We start from the raw sequence: 20,148 nt of genomic DNA on the forward strand, positions 1-20,148 counted from the left end.
CTGATTGATTTTAGTGGTTTTATTCATTTCTGATTTATTGGTAATTCAGGTGTTATACTTGTTTTTGTTGTTCTTTTCTGAATTTCATCTTTTCTTTTGTGGATTTTGAAGGGAATCTAGTTTTTGTGATTCTAAAGGTCAGCGAAATATTTGCTTTTGGCAGGTTACGTGTACTTTGAGGAGTTTTTCATCCGATCATCATGAGAGAGTTTTTGAGGTGTTTTTTGTTGATTTAAAGGAACATTGAGATGAATTCCCAAAAAGATTCAGACTGACAGTGTTTTCCTCGTGTTTGAATTATTCTGTTCAGAACCAGATCAGAATGCTACATTTACATTTTTACCCATTGTTAAGCTGAAGTTTGTTTTCTTCTTTCTATCAAAGATTATATGTTAGATATTAGAATTATTGAATCGAGTCTTAAAATATAATATTTAACTTTTTTTCAACTTTTTTGCCTGATTTATCAAAATGTTCTTTTTTTCTCATTTATTTTTCTCTTGCTCGGGGGACATTTTCCAAGATTTTGATTTTTATCTTTATAAATGAAAACAGAAGACGTACAATAGTACATCAAAATAAATACAAATTGACAGAACAGATTGAAAAAAAAAAAAAAAGAGCTGTGATCATTGGCGGGGCAGACCAAGTATGAAAAGCAAACAAACAGCTAAAGGGAGTGGCGTCTTGTCGGCCTCCATTTTGAAGTGTGGGAGTATCATGGGGGTGGGGGGTGGCTGCACCCTAAAATAGCCCCAGACGGTGAAATGACAGGACAGGTGGGAGGAGGTTTGCCCGCTGGCCTTGGAATAACAGAGCGCCTCCATAAAACCAACAGATTAGCTAACCCTTTGCTGGCCTCCCCACTCCAATCCAGGTCTGACTCAACCCTCTGGTACAGGTCTGCCCCCCCGTCCCACCTAACCATTCGTTTTTTTCGGTCGGTGCAGGAGGTGACTGAACCCTCAGGGTCTCCGCTGGTTAATGACTGATGGGTTAGAAAGATGAAAAAGGAAAGTAACCCGATGGAAAACACACAAAAATGTCAAGAAAAGAGATTCGAGTCAATAAAAAATGAACAAAGAAAATATAATCAGCAAGACTTTAGTTGGGATTAAATTAAACTAGTAGGAAGAATGTCAACAAAAAGACTTCGGAATAAGCCGGATTTTAGAGATAAAAATCAGGAGATAAACTGCCTAAACTTTTTCTACACTTTCTCAAGATTTGAAAGAAATTACTTAAAATGACCCAGAAAGTACTTTAAAAAAAAAAAAAAAAATCCCATATTTGTTAGCAAGGTGGCACAGTGGCTACTGATTCCCCCTAACAGCAAGAATGTCCCAGGTATGATCCTGACATTTGGCCTTTCTGTGTGGAGTTTGCCTGCATGAGTTTCCTCAGGTTTCCTGAATCGTACATACTCTAGGTCCATTCACCTTAAATTTCCCAGACATGTTGAGAGAGCGAATGGTTGTATGTCTATATATGTGTCGAGGGTGTACCCCGCCTCTCGCCTTATGACAGCTGGAATAGGCTCTAGCCCCCCGTGACCCTGAGTGCAGGATAAGCAGTATAGAGTGAATGAATGATTGTTGAAAACCAGTTATTACCTTTGTGAGAAACAATATTATCCACGAATCAGAAAGTCCGATTGATATTATTACAAATTAATCATGTTACTTTACCAAGATCATGAAATTCACTTCAAAATAAGGAGGGTTTTTCATCAACTGAAACATGTTGGATGACTTGCGAGGCTCTTTGAGCTTATCAAATAAATTTTGTAACTCCATGAAAGATGTATCAAAGTAATTCTTCTTTAGTACAGTACAGTTTTGTTTAATTCCAGTGTGCCGTCAGATTATTTCTACACTTGAAGTTTTTTAGATTTTTTTTTTTTTTTTTTTTTTGGAGGGATCGCCTGACATGTGATAAACAGGCTGCGGTGTGTGCAATCTGCAGTATAATACACACACACACACACACGTACACACACATCCTCAGTCACGAGGTCCCACACATCACATACTCTAACGAGGTTGTTCCTGTCCTGTTTCTTCACCACAGTCTTTTTTTAAGGACTTTTACCACTATCCTCCACCTCCTCTTCTTCTTGCTCTTCCTCCACCCCAAGTGGATGGAAAGGTGTTGGCTTACTTTGACGCTTCGATCCTCCTTTATTTTCATTCTGGAAGTACGGACGCCAGCGTGCCTTTTTCCGCAGGATCAACTTACGGGTCTGTTATCTAACCAGCAGCACTGCAAGGCACTGATCCCCCCCCCCCAACACACACACACACACACACACTCACAGACTTTTCCTGCTACCACCCCCTCTGGGCTGGGGCGGTAAAAGAGAGCACACTTGTACTGTCCTCTTCCAAAAACAGACATCTATTTCACCCAAATTCTCTCTGGTGAACCCACCCGTGTCTACGTCCACATGTGAGGGCAAGGTGTGTGTGTCTTTTGAGTAAAACCTTGTTATTCAAAAAAAAAAAAAGGGTCATTATACACTTCTTGAAATGGTGACTTCTAAGAATTTAAATCCATAAAATATTTACAATAGCACTCTGTGGCTGCAACAGAAATGTTGCAGTGATACTAAGAAAGATAATACTTTATTGATTCCCATAGGGAATATTCATTTGTCACAGCAGCGTAACAATAACAATACGTATGAATATAAATGTAAATAGCAGAGACCATTTATAGGACGATGACAACAACAAGGATAAAAATAGATAACAGAATGACAACAACAAGAATAAAAATAGATAAACAGGATGAGAATGGATTGACAACAACGAGGATAAAAATAGATAACAGAATGACAACAACAAGTATAAAAATAGATAAACAGGATGAGAATGGAATGACAACAACAATGGTAAAATTAACAGAATGAGGGCATGACATGTGTGAATGAGTGAGGTAGTGGTAGCCCAGATGCACTTCCGGCCGGTCAGAGTTGTCTGATGGCCGTGGGCACAAAGGAACATCTAAAGCGTGGGGTTAGGCGTTGGCTGAATGAGCTTCTCATCAGCCGCAGTTTGTCGTGCAGGGGGTGGGAAGGATTGTCAGGAAAGCTCCCAGTTTGTCCTTCACCCTCCCCACTGCCTCCGATTCAAGATTGTCCAAGTTCAGTCCCACCACTGAGCGGACTTCCCTCACAAGCTTGTTGAGCCTATTGACCTCCAAGGTCTTGAGGAGCCTGCTAAAGACACCAAATGGCCTCAGTCTCCTCAGGAAGAACAATCTGCTCTGCCCCTTCCTGTAGAGGGCCTCTGTGATGTATGACCAATCCAGTTTATTGGTCATGTGGACCCCAAGGTACTTGTAAGAATCCACTATCTCCTCCTCCTTATGCAGAATGGTGATTGGTATGTCTCCATCGATTCTTCCTAAAGTCCACAACCACCTCCTTGGTCTTTGAGATATTGAGTAGAAGGTGGTTCTGGTTGCTCCACTCAACAAAACTCGCAATCAGACCTCTGCACTCCTTCTTGTCGTAGCTGTTGATGCATCCAATGATCTAAGAGTCATTGAAGAACTTCTGGAGGTAGCCCAGCACACATCTTGAGGACCCTGGGGCTGATGTTATCCGGCCCATTGGCTTTGCTCTGCCTTAACTTGGAGAACTCCCTTTGCACCTTGCTGGTGGTTAGGGTGAGGTTGTGGCTGGGCAGAGGGTGGAGGGGAGATGTGGCTGTGTCAGTATTCAGGGGGATGGGAGGGTGGAGTGGCGAGAGGCTGTCCGAGGAAGTTGTTGATGGGAATAGGGAGAGGGGATGTGTTGGTTATATGTGTGTCATGGATGAACTTCGCTGACCAGGCTGTGTCTCATCATCATTGCAGGTGTAACTACGGCTGGCAAGGTGCACTGTGCGACGAGTGCCTTCCATACCCCGGCTGCGTTCATGGAACCTGCAGTGAGCCGTGGCAGTGCACCTGTGAGAAGAACTGGGGCGGCTTGCTCTGCAATAAAGGTGAGAATCGGTGGTCACATATATTTACCATTTTGTCCAGTAGAAAAGACAAAAGTAAGTCAAAAAAAAAAAAAAAAAGATAAAAACCTCCAAAAAGTAGCTTAGATATCAACAGGATGGGACAACGGGAAGTTGCATGAAAACTTGGGTGAGAAGAAAAATCTTTAAAAAAAAATCAGAAACTATTTAAATAAGAATTTTGACAAAGCACTTGGAGCACAGTTTAATTAAAATGACTTTTGAATAAACAAAATAATTCAATAAATGAATTAAACATCTATCTATCTATCTATCTATCTATCTATCTATCTATCTATCTATCTATCTATCTATCTATCTATCTATCTATCTATCTATCTATCTATCTATCTATCTATCTATCTATCTATCTATCTATCTATCTATCTATCTATCTATCTATATGTAGATGAAAAAAAATCTCAAGAGTATCTAGTCAGAAGCAGATATTCACACGTGCACAGGCCAGACAGATAGTGAGAGAGGTGAAAATGAATGTTCAGCACCAAGGCTGTCCTGGAGAATTTGGGCCCCGCTGGTGGCAACGTCTCAAGAGAGACTTGACTGTCCAACAGACGATTCACACTGCTGGGTTCCACAGACGCAGAATAAGAAGGATGCCATTTTTCCAGATAAGACACACAAAAGGCGTCTTGGCCTTTGCAAAAGCTCATCTGGACAAAGAAGACGTATGGTCGTCCGATCTATGATCAGATGAACAGAAATTGAATTGTTTGGCCGCTGATGTAGCCTTCATTAGCCCACAAACCCAAGTATACCGTCCCCACTGGCAAGCCTGGAGATGGTAACCTAATGTTGTGGTGGTGTTTTTTAGCTGTTGGGCTAGTGAACCAAATCGAAATAAATGGCACCATGAAAGAAGAGGGATATATCATGATTATAACACACAGCAATATGGATGAAGAAATGGTTAGCGGATAAAAAAAAATAACATTTTGTCATGGCTCAGCCCCAGTCCTAACTTAAGTCCAACTGAGAATCTGTGGAGGGAGCTTAAGTTCAGGGTGATGGCAAGGAGACTCTCCAATCTGAAAAACATGGAACTCATCACAAATTTGAATGGAAAAAATCGCAGTGATCTGGCAGTCACCCTTCAGGTAGTCACCAATTTTAGGAGGTGCTTGATTGCTGTAATAGCCAGTAAAGGCTTTTCTGTTGATATTGAGAAGGGTATGAATAATTTTGGACATGCCAGGTTTTGTTCAAATGCAAATAAAAGTGAAGAAATTACTTTCCTCACAATGATGTCTCCTGTACATTGCCTTATCTTTCGGGTGAAGCCTGTCATGTCCTCCCCAAAAAAGAAACTTTAAGTCAAAATTTGCCAGGGGTATGAATGATTTTGGGCTTGACTGTGGATGTATGTGCGTGTGTGTTTTCACACTATGTCCAGATACAATTCCTGGATATTTGTCTCAGATAATTTTTTTCAAAACTCATGTAAGTGTGTTTATAAAAAACATGTTCGAGCATGCAATCCGGTTCCCTTTCTGGTTCTGGCAGCAGGATGTAATCTTGTTCTGTCTCTGGGCAGATCTGAACTACTGTGGTACCAACCGGCCTTGTAAGAATGGGGGAACGTGCATGAACACCGAGCCCGATGAGTACAACTGCGCCTGTCCGGATGGCTACTCTGGCAAGAACTGCGAGATTGGTGAGTCAAATGCGCTCTTTTTTTGGGCATGTTCCAATTTCATGACTGCCATTTGTTATATGAATAATTTTTGGTCGTTCTCCTGCAGCTGAACACGCCTGCGTATCCAACCCCTGTGCCAACGGAGGAACGTGTCATGAGGTTCCATCCGGCTTTGAGTGCCATTGTCCGGCTGGTTGGTCGGGGCCGACATGTGCCAAAGGTAGGAGACCAGGAGAGAACACTGGGGAGAACCTTTACGGAACATTTGGTTCCATGAGAACATGAAATACATCAAAAGAGAGAAAACCCCACGTCTTCCTTGGTCCCTTCTTTCAAATGGACCATGAAGGGTTCTGGTCAACTAAAACAAACAAGAACTGGCATAACAATATACATACTATCCCTAAAGCGACACAGAATATATGTAAGAAAAAAATTGACTGATAGATTCTTCTGTCACCCCTTCAATTACTCAAACCCGCTCATCCATTTACATCCCATTGTTGTAATTGGGTCTATTGTGATGTTGTGATACTATGGTTGGTTCTTTTATTTGTGTTCTGTCAATCTGATTTGGTTTGGAGCAGCTTTGATTGAAGGCTCTGACAGGTTTCTGCCACTCTGACTGGTTCTTACGTTTGTGTTCTTCTGTTGCATTTTTCATGGGTGCGGTTGCCTCCCCTGTCTAGGATCCTGAGACAGAGATCGGTTGCTTTTGATATGTTTTCCGTCACTTCGATGAGCTGTTATACAATGCCTGACATTACTTTGATTGACAGCTCTGGTAGGCGGAGTCCGTTAATGAAAACCTCTTGAAGTCCAATATAGGCCGAGCCAGACCAAACTAATTCACATCAACAGTTCAGTCTTTCGGTTTGAGGATTTTTCCTTGCGTAGAACTCTGTCCCCTGTCATTGCAGCAACGGTTCTAGATCGCCTCATCGCTCCAGTCAGTCAGGGAACTACCAACCAATCACAGCCCCCGAAAAGCTAGATGTTCGTTCAGCTTGCTGGTGTTTTGTTTAAGAATCCAGTCATGGTTTTGTGTTCCAGACACGGACGAATGCGCCTCCCGACCCTGTGCTCAGGGTGGAACCTGCATCGACATGGAGAATGGCTTCGAGTGCCTCTGCCCGCCTCAGTGGACTGGAAAGACCTGCCAAATAGGTGCCAATCCAATCAATCACTCTGATCCATCACCCAACTATCCATTAGGATGATGTATTGGGAATGGGCTGCTATTGCAGACAATGAATAAAAACTCCCTTTAAATAATGCCCATGAAAATTTGCTAAACATAAATAAAGCACTGATTATGCATTATAGTGTAACAACTTTAAAATTTGTGTTGTCAGTTTTCTTGTCAGATATAGGTGACTCCACCTTCTTTTCACATAACTTGCCAACAAATATTTTGCAATTTTTTTTTTCTAATTACGAGTTGGATTTCCCATTAAATTGTTTTTTTATTTACTCTCTCTACTTGTTTAGCTAATTCTTGGTCATTTTGGGAAAATTTCCAACTTTATCTTGCAGGGTGATATTTTTCTGCCTTTTGACGGTCCTTAATTACTCGTAGGCTGATGGCATCTTTTTCTGGATGGAGATGCTTATAATTGAAATAATCAAAATAAACAAAAGTGCATTTTTATAGACAGTAAGTCAAGTCTGATGACTTTAGCTGGATGAAAATGAGTTAGTCTGGTTGCAGCATGTTCTTTGACATTTTTGCTGTAAGGGGTGGTGTGTGTATGTTGGCATAGGTCCATGTTTGTGTGTGTCATGTATGTGCGGTGTATATTAACTCATCTCAGGAATCCCGTTTGCCCGCAGTTACAGCATATCTGTCTGTTTGTTTATCCTGCCGCATCGTTATTACTGCAGGAGGCCACTAATTTCAAGTGTGTGTGTGTTTGTGTGTGTTTGTGTGTATGTGTGTGTGTGTGTGTGTGTATGTGTGTATGTGTGTATGTGTGTGATCTGCCACTTGAGCCAAGTGACTTGAGTAAAGCTAAAAATTGCCCGCCGCCTGGCAACTGCTAGCCTCGGGAGCAGTGTCGAGGGGGTCTATGTTTGGCTCCAGACGGGGGTCTAGTAATATTTGCTACGGTAAAGGAGACGCCCTACACACACACACACACACACACAAACTCACACACACACACACACATTTTGTCTTCTTGCCAGGAGACACTTTTATAAAAACTAAACAGAGAACAAAAAAGACCAAAAAAAAAAATGCCACAGCTCATGTAACGTATTTCTGGGAGTGTTTCCACCCCCAGGGGGCCAGGGGCCAGGGGCGGTACCTGGCAGCGAGTGGGAAGAAGGAGAAGGTGGTGCTGGTGGTTGTTGGTTTTTGTATGTGTGTGTGTGTGTGTTTGAGTGTGCGTTAGGAGTGGAGGTGTTCAGTTTCAGCAGGCCAACAGGTGCCGCTCACCTCCTGGGAGGAGTATTAATGCACCACTGCGGTTTATAGTGAGCGGGGGCAGCATGGCGACGGCAACCGCCGCCACTGCCTCTGAAACTGACCACTTGGAATGCGGGCAGGTCAGCCTTCAGGGAATGCAATGGGGGTGGGGGGTGATGAAGGGGTTGTGGAAAAAATAAAACACTTTTGGATGATCAAAATGTCGCTGTAAATGTTAGGGGGTGTAACGTTCCGCAGATGTTCCGCCGAGGTTCCCAAGTTGGCTCGTTATTTTAAAACACAATAGTTTTTTTTTTTTTTTTTTTTTTTACATTCAAGTCGCTGCTCAAACAAAAAAAGGAATGTAATGCAATTTAAAAAGAAACAGTCTGGAGTCTGAATTTGGGGATCTGCTCACTCGAAAGGACGCTTTAAAAAAATTAGCATCTCGTGACGACGCCTTTAAACTCCAGAAATTCCAGACAATTACAGTTTTCTCCCTTCAGCCCAACCGACAGCTGATGCAAACATTCGTGTTGCTTTTCTTTCCGTTTTTCTTTACTGAAATAAAAATGGTCTTTTTTTTTTGTAAGTGTGTTTGTGTGTACACCGTTATTATTTTATGACTCGCAAGGTCAGATTCGGAGGCTGCAAAAAAAAAAAAAAACACCAAACAGCCAGAAGGTCTGAGGGTGCCCCGGTGACGTGGCTTCTTACACTGTTTTTCTCTCTCGACTCCATCTTTGCAGACGTTAATGAGTGCACGGGGAAGCCTTGCCTCAATGCTTACTCTTGCAAAAACTTGATTGGTGGATATCACTGCGCCTGTTTTCGCGGATGGGTGGGACAGAACTGTGACGTCAGTTAGTATCAAGCAGGCCAATCATCGACCACTCAACTATTATTTTATCTATCTGTTATTTTCTTTAGTCTTCTCGCACTCGTACTTCTAATAGAAAATCTTCTGCGGGATAACAACTCTTTTGCCACTGGCATCCCCAGCTCAGTAGGACAATTTTTGATGTGTTCATGGATAGCATTTGTTAGATTTCTCTTTAGAAAACAGTCATTTTATTTGCAAAAGGGCTTTGAATTTTCTGGTAGCAATTTTTTGTTTTGCAAGGCCTCTTTTCCTTAACAGATCCATTACAGTTTCTGGAGATTTAAGTTACATAATTAGAAGGTAAAAGATAATATTCATTTCTTTTCTTAGCATATCTGATTCTACTTCCATTTGGCCTTGATAAAATGCTAATTATTGATGACGATACCATGAGCAAAAAAGGCATAGCACTTTCTAGCTGCAAGAAATTTCACTAATATTAACTAATATTTAGGCCATGTGAGATTTTCAGACCATTTGAAAATATTTGTGCTAATAAAGATGGCTATCATGGCTAATTTGCTGTTTCTTGGACAGTGAATAGCTAAGAGATTGACACTGCAGCGCTTGTTATTATATTTTTCATTATAAAATTTCCCTCGTACATTTTAGAGCACATCACTGTACAATATTGATAATCCCGAATATCTATTGGATATTCAGACATTAACTGTGCTGAGCGGCAATGCTAATATTTATTGCTAAATACAAATACATGAGTACTGTATCTTGATTTCTTGATAGAAAAAAATGTTATAGATTGTTGTTTCATTATGGCTGTGCAGATACATGCTAGTAGCGTGCTAATAGCGAAGCCCTTTGAGTTGCGGACATTTTAAATGTTCTCCATATTTTGCCATCAAGATTCGTAAATGACGTATCTGGGAAATAAGGAGGTGTTTTTGGTAGCAATGCTGGTGGAAAAAAGGTGGCTAGAGAAGTTTAAAGTACCTTAGCTTCTCCTTCAGCTCTTCATCCCCTTAGCTGTGTCTTCTTTCCTTGTAGTGTTCTCCGGCTGCTCATCTTCACCTTTTCCTCTAACCAAGGACCATGCATGTTAGCATTAGCATGAGTCACTGTTTTGGTTTGTTTTCGCATGTGCATGCTCTTTTTCATACGTAATTCAACTCAAGTCTTAATTCTTTTAATTTTCATTTTTATATTTCCCAACAGACATCATCAGCTGCCATGGACAATGTCAAAATGGAGGAAGCTGCAAGGTGAGTTTCAGAATTTAGTTTAGTTTTTAACGCAGCACTGAAGATCTTCAAATCAACTTTACTTGCTATATGAATGGAGACGGAGCAAGATGATGGACGATCAGGTTTATCGACTGGACCTGTTTGAACAAGAAAAATGTCAGTCCGGGTATTCGCAGTTTTTGAACATCGGCGTTTTGCAGTGTTAGCCAAATGCGCTAGAATAGAGGGTTCCTTCCACGTTCTCCATCTTTCTCTCACAGTCCAAAAATAGTCAGTATGTTCACATCTTCTTTTCCTTTCGCCTTCTCCATCTAACACTGATCTCTTTATCCTCATCTCTTACCCCAACTAACTTTATATCCTCTCTCACTACGTCCATAAATCATCTCTTTGGTCTTCCTCGAGACCTCCTGCCTGGCAGCTCCAATTCCAGCATCCGTCTACCAATATATACACTATCCTATTTACTATACCTCTGTACATGACCGAACCATCTCAGTCTGGCTTCTCATACCTTCTCTCCATCTAATATGTGCTGTTCCTCTGACAGACTCATTCCTGATCCTTGTACCCCTGACACTTTTCTCCACCCATTCCAACCCACTCGAACCTGTTTCTTTACCTCTTTTTCACACTCTCCGTTGCTCTGGACTGTTGACCCTGAGTACTTGAAATTCTCCAACTTCTTGATCTCCACTCCCTGTAGCCTCACCGTTCCACCCGAGTTCCTGTCATTCACACACTTGTAGTCTGTTTTGCTGCGACTAGCCTTCATTCCTCTCCTTTCCAGAGTTTCACTGAGGATTCTAAATTGTCCGTAGGTGTGAATGATTGGATGTTTGGCAGCTACCCCATCCAGGTTAAATCCTGCATCTTGGCTCCATGTCATCTGGGTTTAGCTCCCCTCCCATCCTGTGAACAGGATAATGACTGGACTCATGACTCAATGCTAGCAAACTAGACTATTGGGCCAAAATACATATCAAATACTCTTTTCAATCAAGGTTGTGCTACTAAATCGTGATTTTTCACAATTTTGTACGTCATTTACAACCTCAACCTGGAAATGACTCATTTCTGGTAAATCGCATGAAAGACGTTGTCTTGCAGATGTCAGCTATTTTATGTTCACATATGACTTTTCAAAGCCAAAACTTGGAGCAACATTAGCTTAGCAATTTCTTTTCACTGTAAACAAAAATGGTTAAAACACACCCACAATTACCATTGTTGGTTTATCAGGCTCACCCATCCATCCATCCATCCATCCATCCATCCATCCATCCATCCATCAATCTTATGCTGTTTATCCAGGGTTGTGGGGGTCCCTCTATCCCAGCTATCATTGGACAAGTGGCAGGGTACACCCTTGACTGGTCATCAGTAAATCACAGGGCCACATACAAAGAGACAACATTCACTCACTCATTCTGGGCAATTTTCCCAATTTACCTGCTGTTTTTGGAATATGGGAGAAAAATGGGCTAAAATGGGAAACTCAACACAGGTCTCCTTGTCAGAATAGAACCAGGGTCCTTCATGCTGTGACGCCAAAGTGCTAACCACTGTGCAACTGTGCCGCCCTAATCAGGCGCAGTACAATTTAAATATTCTAATACAGTGACATGGAATGTGGGTGTGTTTCTTTTAACAAAAGTGTGAAAAGGTGTAGCGTTTCCTTTTTGGTGAGCAGAACACCAAAGAAAAAAAAAACATTTCTAAGTAAGAAAAATCATCTTAACAACTTAATTGAACTAAGTGAATTTGAACTAATTTTTATTACAGTTACGTGGAAAATGATTACATTTTTAACATCTCTTTCAAGATTGAGTTGCCCTTTGATCCGGATGTTGAGCCCTGGTACCCAGCGGAACCCAGACCAAGTTACATGTTGTTCTGTCTCCCCTGTAGGAGGCGCCGAGGGGTTACCAGTGCATTTGCCAGCCGGGCTTTGTGGGCCGACACTGCGAGGTCCAGAAAAACCACTGCACCAGCAGCCCCTGCAGGAATGGCGGCCACTGCCACCACCTGCCGGACGGGTTCATATGCGAGTGCCCGCCGGGGTTCTCTGGTTCCACCTGTGAGGTGAGGAGGATCCAGATCATTTACAAAAAAGGAAACAAATCAGAGGTTTTCCGGAACTTGTACTAACCATTTTTTTTTTTTTTTTTTTCAGGTGCAAAAGGACCCTTGCAACCCAAACCCATGTCAAAATAAGGCCCCGTGTCAAAGCTCAAAAGGAGACTATATCTGCAGTTGTCCAGACGACTACGAGGGCAAAACTTGCTCAGAGTTGAAGGACCACTGCAAGACCAACCGTTGTCAAGGTTATTGTCAACACAGGGTTTCCCTTTTCACGCACATTACAGTACTGGGAACAAACATCGTTACTATCTGGTTGAAATAGTCTAAAGATGTTCAAAAAGTATTCCAAAATATAACTATAACCTGAATATAAGATTGATATTACGAAATTAAAAAGAAACACCTTAAAATGTGGACAAGCTATGATTAAAGAATAATGTAAAGAATCTGGTAGAAAGATATCAGTTTTAAGCTGCCCAAAAATACTGCATGACCTCTAAATCAAAAAAATTAAGCAAATGTTGTTTTGTCTTAAAAAGCAAAACAGAGAAATTATGTCTAGTATCATAAAATAAAAAAATAATTAGAATATAATAAAAAAATATAATTATGATTAATTATAATTAATTGTAATAAAAAGATAATTTTGAAGTCAAAGCTTCAGTCTCGTTATCTGTAATCTGGTGAGATGGTAGAAATCAACAAAGAGAATCAGCAAGAAGTTACCTGAAACTTTGTGAATCATTTAAAATATCCGCATTAAACTGCTCCTGATTGCTGCGCAGTACATTATTGTTGGTATAATCATCAAGAGAATCATCGAGGTAATTTACTTCCCCTATCATCGTACCTTTTAACACCCTGACCACTTGCTCCTTCATACCTGTACCCCTGCAGTGATTGACAGCTGCACAGTTGCCGTGGCGACCAACGACACGCAGGAGCGCGTGTGGCACATCTCTTCCAACGTCTGCGGGCCACACGGCCGCTGCATCAGCCTGCCAGCTGGGAACTTCAGCTGCTCCTGTGAGCCGGGATTCACTGGAACCTACTGCCACGAGAGTGAGTTCTCCTTCGTGCCGCGCTGCTCTTGTTCTGTCCCAGAGAAACATCGTTCTGTCAGAGAGCAGCTCGTGGCCGAAAGTCTGACGGGAAAAAGGAATCCTTTCCTCTCCAATTCCCTCTGAAAAATGTTGAAAAATCACAATTACCTTGCAGTCAGTGGTGTCGTGAGGGCTCCTGGTGGGCACATATAGAGACAAACCAAAATTCACATTCACACATGCATAATATTTCGGGTTTCCAGTCAACATACTACATGTTTTTGGACTGTGGGCGGAAACCTATGCAGACATGGGGAGAACATACAATTTCCCAGGGACCTTCTTGCTGTGGGTTGGAAGCACTAACCCTTTTTTTCCACAAATGTGATTTAGTGTGAAAAGATACGTTGGTGATTATTAATAAAACCTCTATTAATGTCTGAAATTGTAAAATGAATTACCAACAAACCCCATTGACAAGAATCTTTTAACGCCTTAAAATGGTCTTGAAAAGTCCTTGAAGATTTTTTTCATAAGAGAGAGGATACCTTGTAGTCATTAAAAGATATGCAGACATTTATTTGCTAATTTAATGAGTGAAAATGCATTTGAAATGGGCATGATATTTAGTATTTATCAATGTTACGCTTCTTTTCTGACACTGGTTTATGTCACTCTTTCTGTGTGGGATTACATCTATCGGTCTGTCTGTCTATTGAGCAATTAATCCATCGATTTTTCTATCGATAAATACTTCCTCCCTTATCCTGCAGACATTAATGACTGCGCATCATCCCCTTGTAAAAATGGCGGTACCTGCATCGACGGGATCAACTCGTTCCAGTGTTTCTGTCCTGGCGGGTGGGAAGGCGACTTGTGTAATGTTGGTAAGTGCGTGTGTGTGTGAGTGTGTGTGCGTGTGTGTGCATGTACGTGCCTCTGCATACTGTGATTTAAGGGAAGAGCCTCGTAAAACCGTTGTCGTAATGATTTGTGGGTCGCCGTCCGTCACAGCCACAGGAATGATCAGCAGGCGGGGAATCTCAGGGAGGCAGCAACAATTGATGATCTGTTCTCGTAGATAAAGATCTTTGATCTCGAACAGCTGACCGGCTCTAAATCTGCCCCATCGGCTCCATCTGTTACATCAGCTGCGCATGTTTTCTCCTGAATTTTTTTAACATTTACTTTGAAAAATAAAGGTTTTCTTATAGCTGGTTAACCATGTTGTCTGCCTCAGATCAAGGTTTCAGGCTCTCGCATCAAATCAGGAATCTGCGTCCGTTACTGAGAACATTCACATGAGCCTTGTCCGAGAACGCGTTCGTAAAGCCGGCTAGAGGAAGCGACAGGGCCTTGATGCTGATTTTCACAGTGGCCCAACTGTGGAATTGCATGTATGGCATCGCACGCTGAGAAAGAAACTGTTGATACGTTTTGAAACAAGCCATTTAACAAAGAACATTCCAAGTCTAGAAGAGATAAGGAATAAAAATAAATCATCCCCAGTTGAGTCGCCAAAGAAATTAACTGACAACTGTAGTATCCTGGATGTCTAGCCAATCTGTAGCGCCCTATCCGTGATTGAGCATCCAGCGCTGCACAAGCATCCATTCGTTGCACTTTTTAATTTGTGCATTTAGTACAACTCACAGGGTAAAGCTGAACCCAAGTGTGGTGGTGGGGTTCAGGTGTTTTATATACAGCGCTATTACAATGTCATTTTTTGCCCAATTTTCACCGCTGTTCATTTCTCTTTGCTGTATTTCCGGCCACTTTGTGAAGCTGAGTGGCTATAATACCACGTGGGGAGACGATGAAGTGTTTTTGAAACAAATTTTCAGCACATTTGCAGATGGCACTGTGGTTTATATCAGTGCCTCTCAAGTTTTATCTGCCATGGCACTTCTGTTTTTTCACGTGTGTAAAGAAGACTTTTTTCGTTAATCCATTATCTACACCATTTATCCTGCATTCAGGGTTGTTTGGTCAATTTAGATGTGTTTTTGGACTGTGGATGGAAACCAGAAAACACGGAGGAAACCCACACAGACACAGGGAGAACATGCAAACTCCACACAGAAAGGCCTCTGGTCGCATTGAATCAGGCACCTTCTTGCTTTTTGGCAGATGCACTAACCTCTACACCACCGTGTGTTCTTGACTTTTTTTTTGCCCCAGATGTGAATGAGTGCAGCAAGAACCCGTGTCAGAATGGAGGCCGGTGTGTTGACCTAATAAACGACTTCTACTGCGACTGTGTCGACAACTGGAAAGGAAAGACGTGCCGCTCACGTGAGTTGTTTTTTTTTCCTCTGAAGAGACATTAACAGAACGGTGTTGGCATGCACACCTTAAAGATACATGACAGACCAGCATGATGTGTTATTATGTCTTTCAATTCTCAAAGCCTAAATCTAACAAAGAACAAAACTAAGTCACCAAAAAACATTTTTGTCCTCTTCAGCATTTTGTTAGTTTTTTTTTTTTTTTTTTTTTAACAAATTGAAAATAGCAGCTGCTTTTTATTCAGTTTGTATGGATAAGAAGGTACTGCCTTGTCAGCTTAATATGCTATTGATATTTGACGTCTAACTGGCAGAATATTTTAATGGCACTAATGCTTGAAAAGCAAAATGATCATGTTTGGGTTTTTTTTGGTATGATTTATGAACAAAAAATATATTAACTTGTGATATTTATTTGTTTTCATTTTATTTCACTCTGTATTGAAGACATAAAGATCAGTTAATTTTTCCACTTTTCTTTTTTTTTTATTCTATTTTTTAGCCAATTGGATAAAAGATCCAGGTTTTTCTATCTAACTTTCTTCTGCATAATTTGCTCAAACTAACTCAAACGTTGCCTCTGTGTTTATATCCCCCCCCTCCTCTCTTCGCAGGCGAGAGTCAGTGCGACTCGACGACCTGCAGTAACGGCGGGACGTGTTTCGACCACGGAGACTCCTTCCTGTGCAGCTGCCCCTCAGGTTGGGGGGGCAGCACCTGCAACACGGGTCAGTCTGAGTATGCGCTGCTCGCCAGCAGCGTCATCCCTTACCCTGGTAAAAAGGCATAACATGGTGTCTGTCTTTGTTGCAGCCAAGAATAGCAGCTGTGACTCAGGTCCGTGCAAGAATGGCGCAACGTGTGTTGGCGGCAGCGACGCTTTTACCTGCATCTGCAAAGATGGCTGGAAGGGGCCAACCTGCACACAGAGTATGTAATTTACAACTTTGGAAACTCAAAGAAATACTTATTTAAATGAGTACTCTTTTAATTCCAACAAGTCCTTCAGTGAATCATCAAGAAAAATGTAATGCTTCATCATAAATTATCTCTTGGTTCTTACAATGTATCGATTAAAATGCAATAGCTTTTTGTGTTTGATGTAGCTTTTTCTGTCTTTCTGTGATGCCATAAGTAAATGTACATCAAATATCAGCAGGTAATTACTCGTGAATCTTTTTGAGAAAACTACATGAAGTTTGTAAAAAGTTGAAAAATGATTAAAATACCTCTAAAAAAAATAACCAAGCAAACAACCAGACAAAAAAAGAAATCTGTAAAATCGTTCAGAGACAAAAGGGTCATGAGTTTCAGGACTTTGTTTTTAAGGGACCTTATTTTAAATTTCTCTCTTTTTTTTCTTATGTCCAGATGTTGATGACTGCAATCCCCATCCCTGGTAAGTCCTTCCATTTTTTTTTTTTTTTCATATTGGATTTTTTTTGTGTTATTTTTGCCCACTCCCCCCCCCCCCCCCCCCCCACGCTCACATGCACACGCACTCTTCACACACACACATGCACACTCACTCTTCGCCTATGTTACATTGATTGACGGGTGGATTAGTAGTGAATGGGGGTTCCACCCAGAGGTAGTTTTGGTGGCTGGGGGAAGGGACCAAGGGTTCCACAAAGTATTGATCCTGGATCGCCTTTCAATCGTTTGGTGATCAGAGTTCCAGCTGCTGGAAAGGTTAGTTAGTTAGTTCATCAAATAATCTATCACAACCATAAATAGAATTTGTGTATTTTGTTGAAAGACAAAATGCTCATTTCAAGAAAAAAAAAAAAAAAAGCTTTATTTTCTTCTATGTGAAAGAATTAACTTAAAAAAAAATGCTGAGAATTGACCTTAAAAAGCAGAAGAAAAAAAAAGATGTCCAAGAAATTCATGTTAATGTGTTTAAAAATTGATAATACATTTCCCCCGAAACTCCAAAAGGGTTGTTACCTGTAAAGTCCCCCAGAAATCTGCAAGAAATTACTTGAAAAAAAGCATAGAAAGCAAAACCTTTTGGAAGATGGTTGAATTTATAAAGTTTATTTGGAAAACGTCCCCCAGCGAACTCACAGGCGTTCTAGAAATCTCACAAATGTGTGGGTTGGCGGCTTGCCGGGTGATTTTCCACCTCGCTTCACTTCCCAGAGTCACGCGGGGGTTTTAAGGTTGTTGTTTTTTTTTTTTTTTTCTTTTTAAAGTAAAGAGTGTCATTTGGTATTTGTTTCATCTACAGCTACAACGGTGGCCTCTGCGTCGATGGCGTCAACTGGTTTAGATGTGAGTGTGCCCCCGGATTTGCCGGACCAGACTGCCGCATCAGTGAGTACCCTGGGAACCTAAAAGGGGGGGGGCTTGGTCATGTGTCAGGGCGATGAAGGGGGTTTGGAAGATACGTGAGCTAATTGTTTCCGGGCAACAGATCGGGAAGCTTTCGAGGAAGACAGTCTTAACCTCTTGCGCTTGCAGCTGATTGGAGGTCAGAGCCCAGCTGACCTTCCTCTGGAAGGTCCTTCCAAAATAAGTGTCACCCAGATGACACCAATCAAACTCTCAAAGACTCCATTACTGTCTGAGAATGTTCAACATGCATCTCCCTTTTTGGAAAAATTGAAAAAAACAGAAGGAATGTAAAAGTTGTTTTCAAATATTTCAACTTAAAGAATCCCAAAGAACTAAGTTTTATTTTCAGAGTAACAAAGAGGAAGGAAATCTTTTTAAAAACTTTATTTGTTACTGCCCTAACATTTTGAAAAACAAAGTATATGTAATGCTAATAGTTCAAATAAAGTAATGCAAAACCACAGAAAAATGAAAGTGAAAGGATGCAAGTAAAACAGTGTCTTATTTTTGAAAGGAAATGCAGGAGAAACCTCTCATATGAGAGGTGACATATCTTCCAGGAAAGTCGAGTTTCCTTTTTTTAACTTGTTCCAGGATTCTGTTCATAATACAGCCTATCCAGATGATAGTACACTGATAAATACTGTATCCTAAAATGCGTTGCGAGAGATCAGAGAAACATCAAGTTGACTTGTGTTTCTGTGACTCAAAGAAGTTTTATCTCCTGGCAGCAGGGAAAAATACTTGCTGGGAGAATTTGAAATAATAATGTGGGAACACTAGAGTGGAATAAATAGATGCAGAGTTCACTGTTCTTTGAATATAAATAAAATCACTAACATTTTTACTGACTTTTTGTGCTGAAATTATACAAACAATTGCAAAATTTGGTGTCACAGAGGGTCGGCGCTCAGAGTCGCACAGCAAGAAGGTTACAGATTCTGTTCCAGCGGTCCACTGGATTCTCCCTTTGTGTTCTCTCAATGATCCTCTGCCAGGGTTCTTTAGCTCAGGGTTGGGCAAACTACGGCCTGCGGGCCACATCCGGCCCGTTGGTATTTTTAATTCGGCCCGCCAAAGATTGGTGCAGATTTCATGCTTGATGTGAATGATTGAATGACTGGATCAATGAATGTGGGAGCTTAAACAGGAGATTATTTCATTCATTCATTCATTATTTTTTTGGGAGCTATGAGGGAACACTTGAGAATTTTCCTGAGCTGAATGACACAGATTGGCTTTGTGATTCAGCCTGGACATACTGACACACATGAATGAGCTGGACGTGAAGCTACAAGGGAAAAAACGGTTTGTGCATGAAATGCAAGCAAACGTTAGAGCCTTCAAAACCAAGCTGGTTTTTATTTTCAAGGTACTGTTCAGGCAAATGTCAGACAAATCTGATATGTTAACGAATGCATCTTTAATTTTTATTTTTATATGTATCGTATATTTTGCTGACGCGGCCAGTCTGTCAAATTTGAAAAGTCAATGCGGCCCCTGACCCAAAACGTTTGCCCACCCCTGCTTTAAATTCTCTGTCTTCTTCCTATAGTCCAAAAGTCAGTAGGTCCATTGAAGACTAAAAATTGACCATCGGTATGAATGGCCGCTTGAATGGTTGGATGTCTCTATATGTTAACCCCGTGATTGATAGCTAACCTCTCCCGGCTACTCCTTCACCCCTTATACTCCAGTATAAGGGGTCAAGATAATGAAAGAATGAATTGCAGCAATTGAGCAAGTATAGTAACAAGAAATATGATCACAAGGACAGCTGGTAAAAAAAATGCAGTAGTAGCAGTAAAAAAAATGCAGCAGTAAAAAAAATGTCTAAAATCTGGACCGTCCAGAGTGTCTCTGATTAGGACTATTATTTTTGACTTAAAAGCCTCAAAATAAGTCCTTTTTCTACTTCATGGTGGAGGTTGTATATGATAAGGAAGCCCTCAAAAGTTTATTTTCTTCTCCAGACATCGACGAGTGCCAGTCGTCTCCGTGCATCGAAGGCTCAACCTGCATGGACGAAATCAATGGCTACCGTTGTGTTTGTTCCCCCGGACACACTGGGAGTCGCTGCCAGGACTGTGAGTACGAGGAGCACCTTTGGGTAACAGACACTACCATTTTGGACACATGTTAGGATGATGGCAGTTGCGCCCACGGTGTGGTTCAACTGTGAGTGGGACAAAAGGTCAGAGGTCATATAAATAGGGCCAAAGTGCAGTTT

At 41.3% G+C, this 20,148-nt stretch overlaps 1 protein-coding gene across 2 annotated transcripts in view; it reads left to right on the forward strand.

Annotated features, from left to right (window-relative positions):
* The window catches only part of LOC147237594 (protein jagged-2-like), a 57,400-nt gene that overhangs the window by 29,116 nt on the left and 8,136 nt on the right, over positions 1-20,148 (forward strand). Inside the window, exons 6-21 of one of the 2 annotated variants that reach the window (XM_086151646.1) lie at positions 3,862-3,992; positions 5,566-5,685; positions 5,774-5,887; positions 6,721-6,834; positions 8,827-8,940; positions 10,134-10,180; positions 12,074-12,247; positions 12,339-12,489; positions 13,145-13,309; positions 14,064-14,177; positions 15,472-15,585; positions 16,193-16,306; positions 16,392-16,508; positions 16,950-16,977; positions 17,812-17,897; positions 19,892-20,005. In XM_086151646.1, the coding sequence (XP_086007772.1) occupies positions 3,862-3,992; positions 5,566-5,685; positions 5,774-5,887; positions 6,721-6,834; positions 8,827-8,940; positions 10,134-10,180; positions 12,074-12,247; positions 12,339-12,489; positions 13,145-13,309; positions 14,064-14,177; positions 15,472-15,585; positions 16,193-16,306; positions 16,392-16,508; positions 16,950-16,977; positions 17,812-17,897; positions 19,892-20,005 (1,817 nt within the window). The remainder of the gene's footprint in view (positions 1-3,861; positions 3,993-5,565; positions 5,686-5,773; positions 5,888-6,720; positions 6,835-8,826; positions 8,941-10,133; positions 10,181-12,073; positions 12,248-12,338; positions 12,490-13,144; positions 13,310-14,063; positions 14,178-15,471; positions 15,586-16,192; positions 16,307-16,391; positions 16,509-16,949; positions 16,978-17,811; positions 17,898-19,891; positions 20,006-20,148) is intronic. The other variant, XM_086151649.1, reaches the window with a different exon arrangement.

Source organism: Fistularia commersonii, chromosome 1, assembly GCF_037954325.1.
Source record: "Fistularia commersonii isolate RoL2024-O1a breed Wild chromosome 1, RoL_Fcom_v1.0, whole genome shotgun sequence".
Classification (NCBI taxonomy): domain Eukaryota; kingdom Metazoa; phylum Chordata; class Actinopteri; order Syngnathiformes; family Fistulariidae; genus Fistularia; species Fistularia commersonii.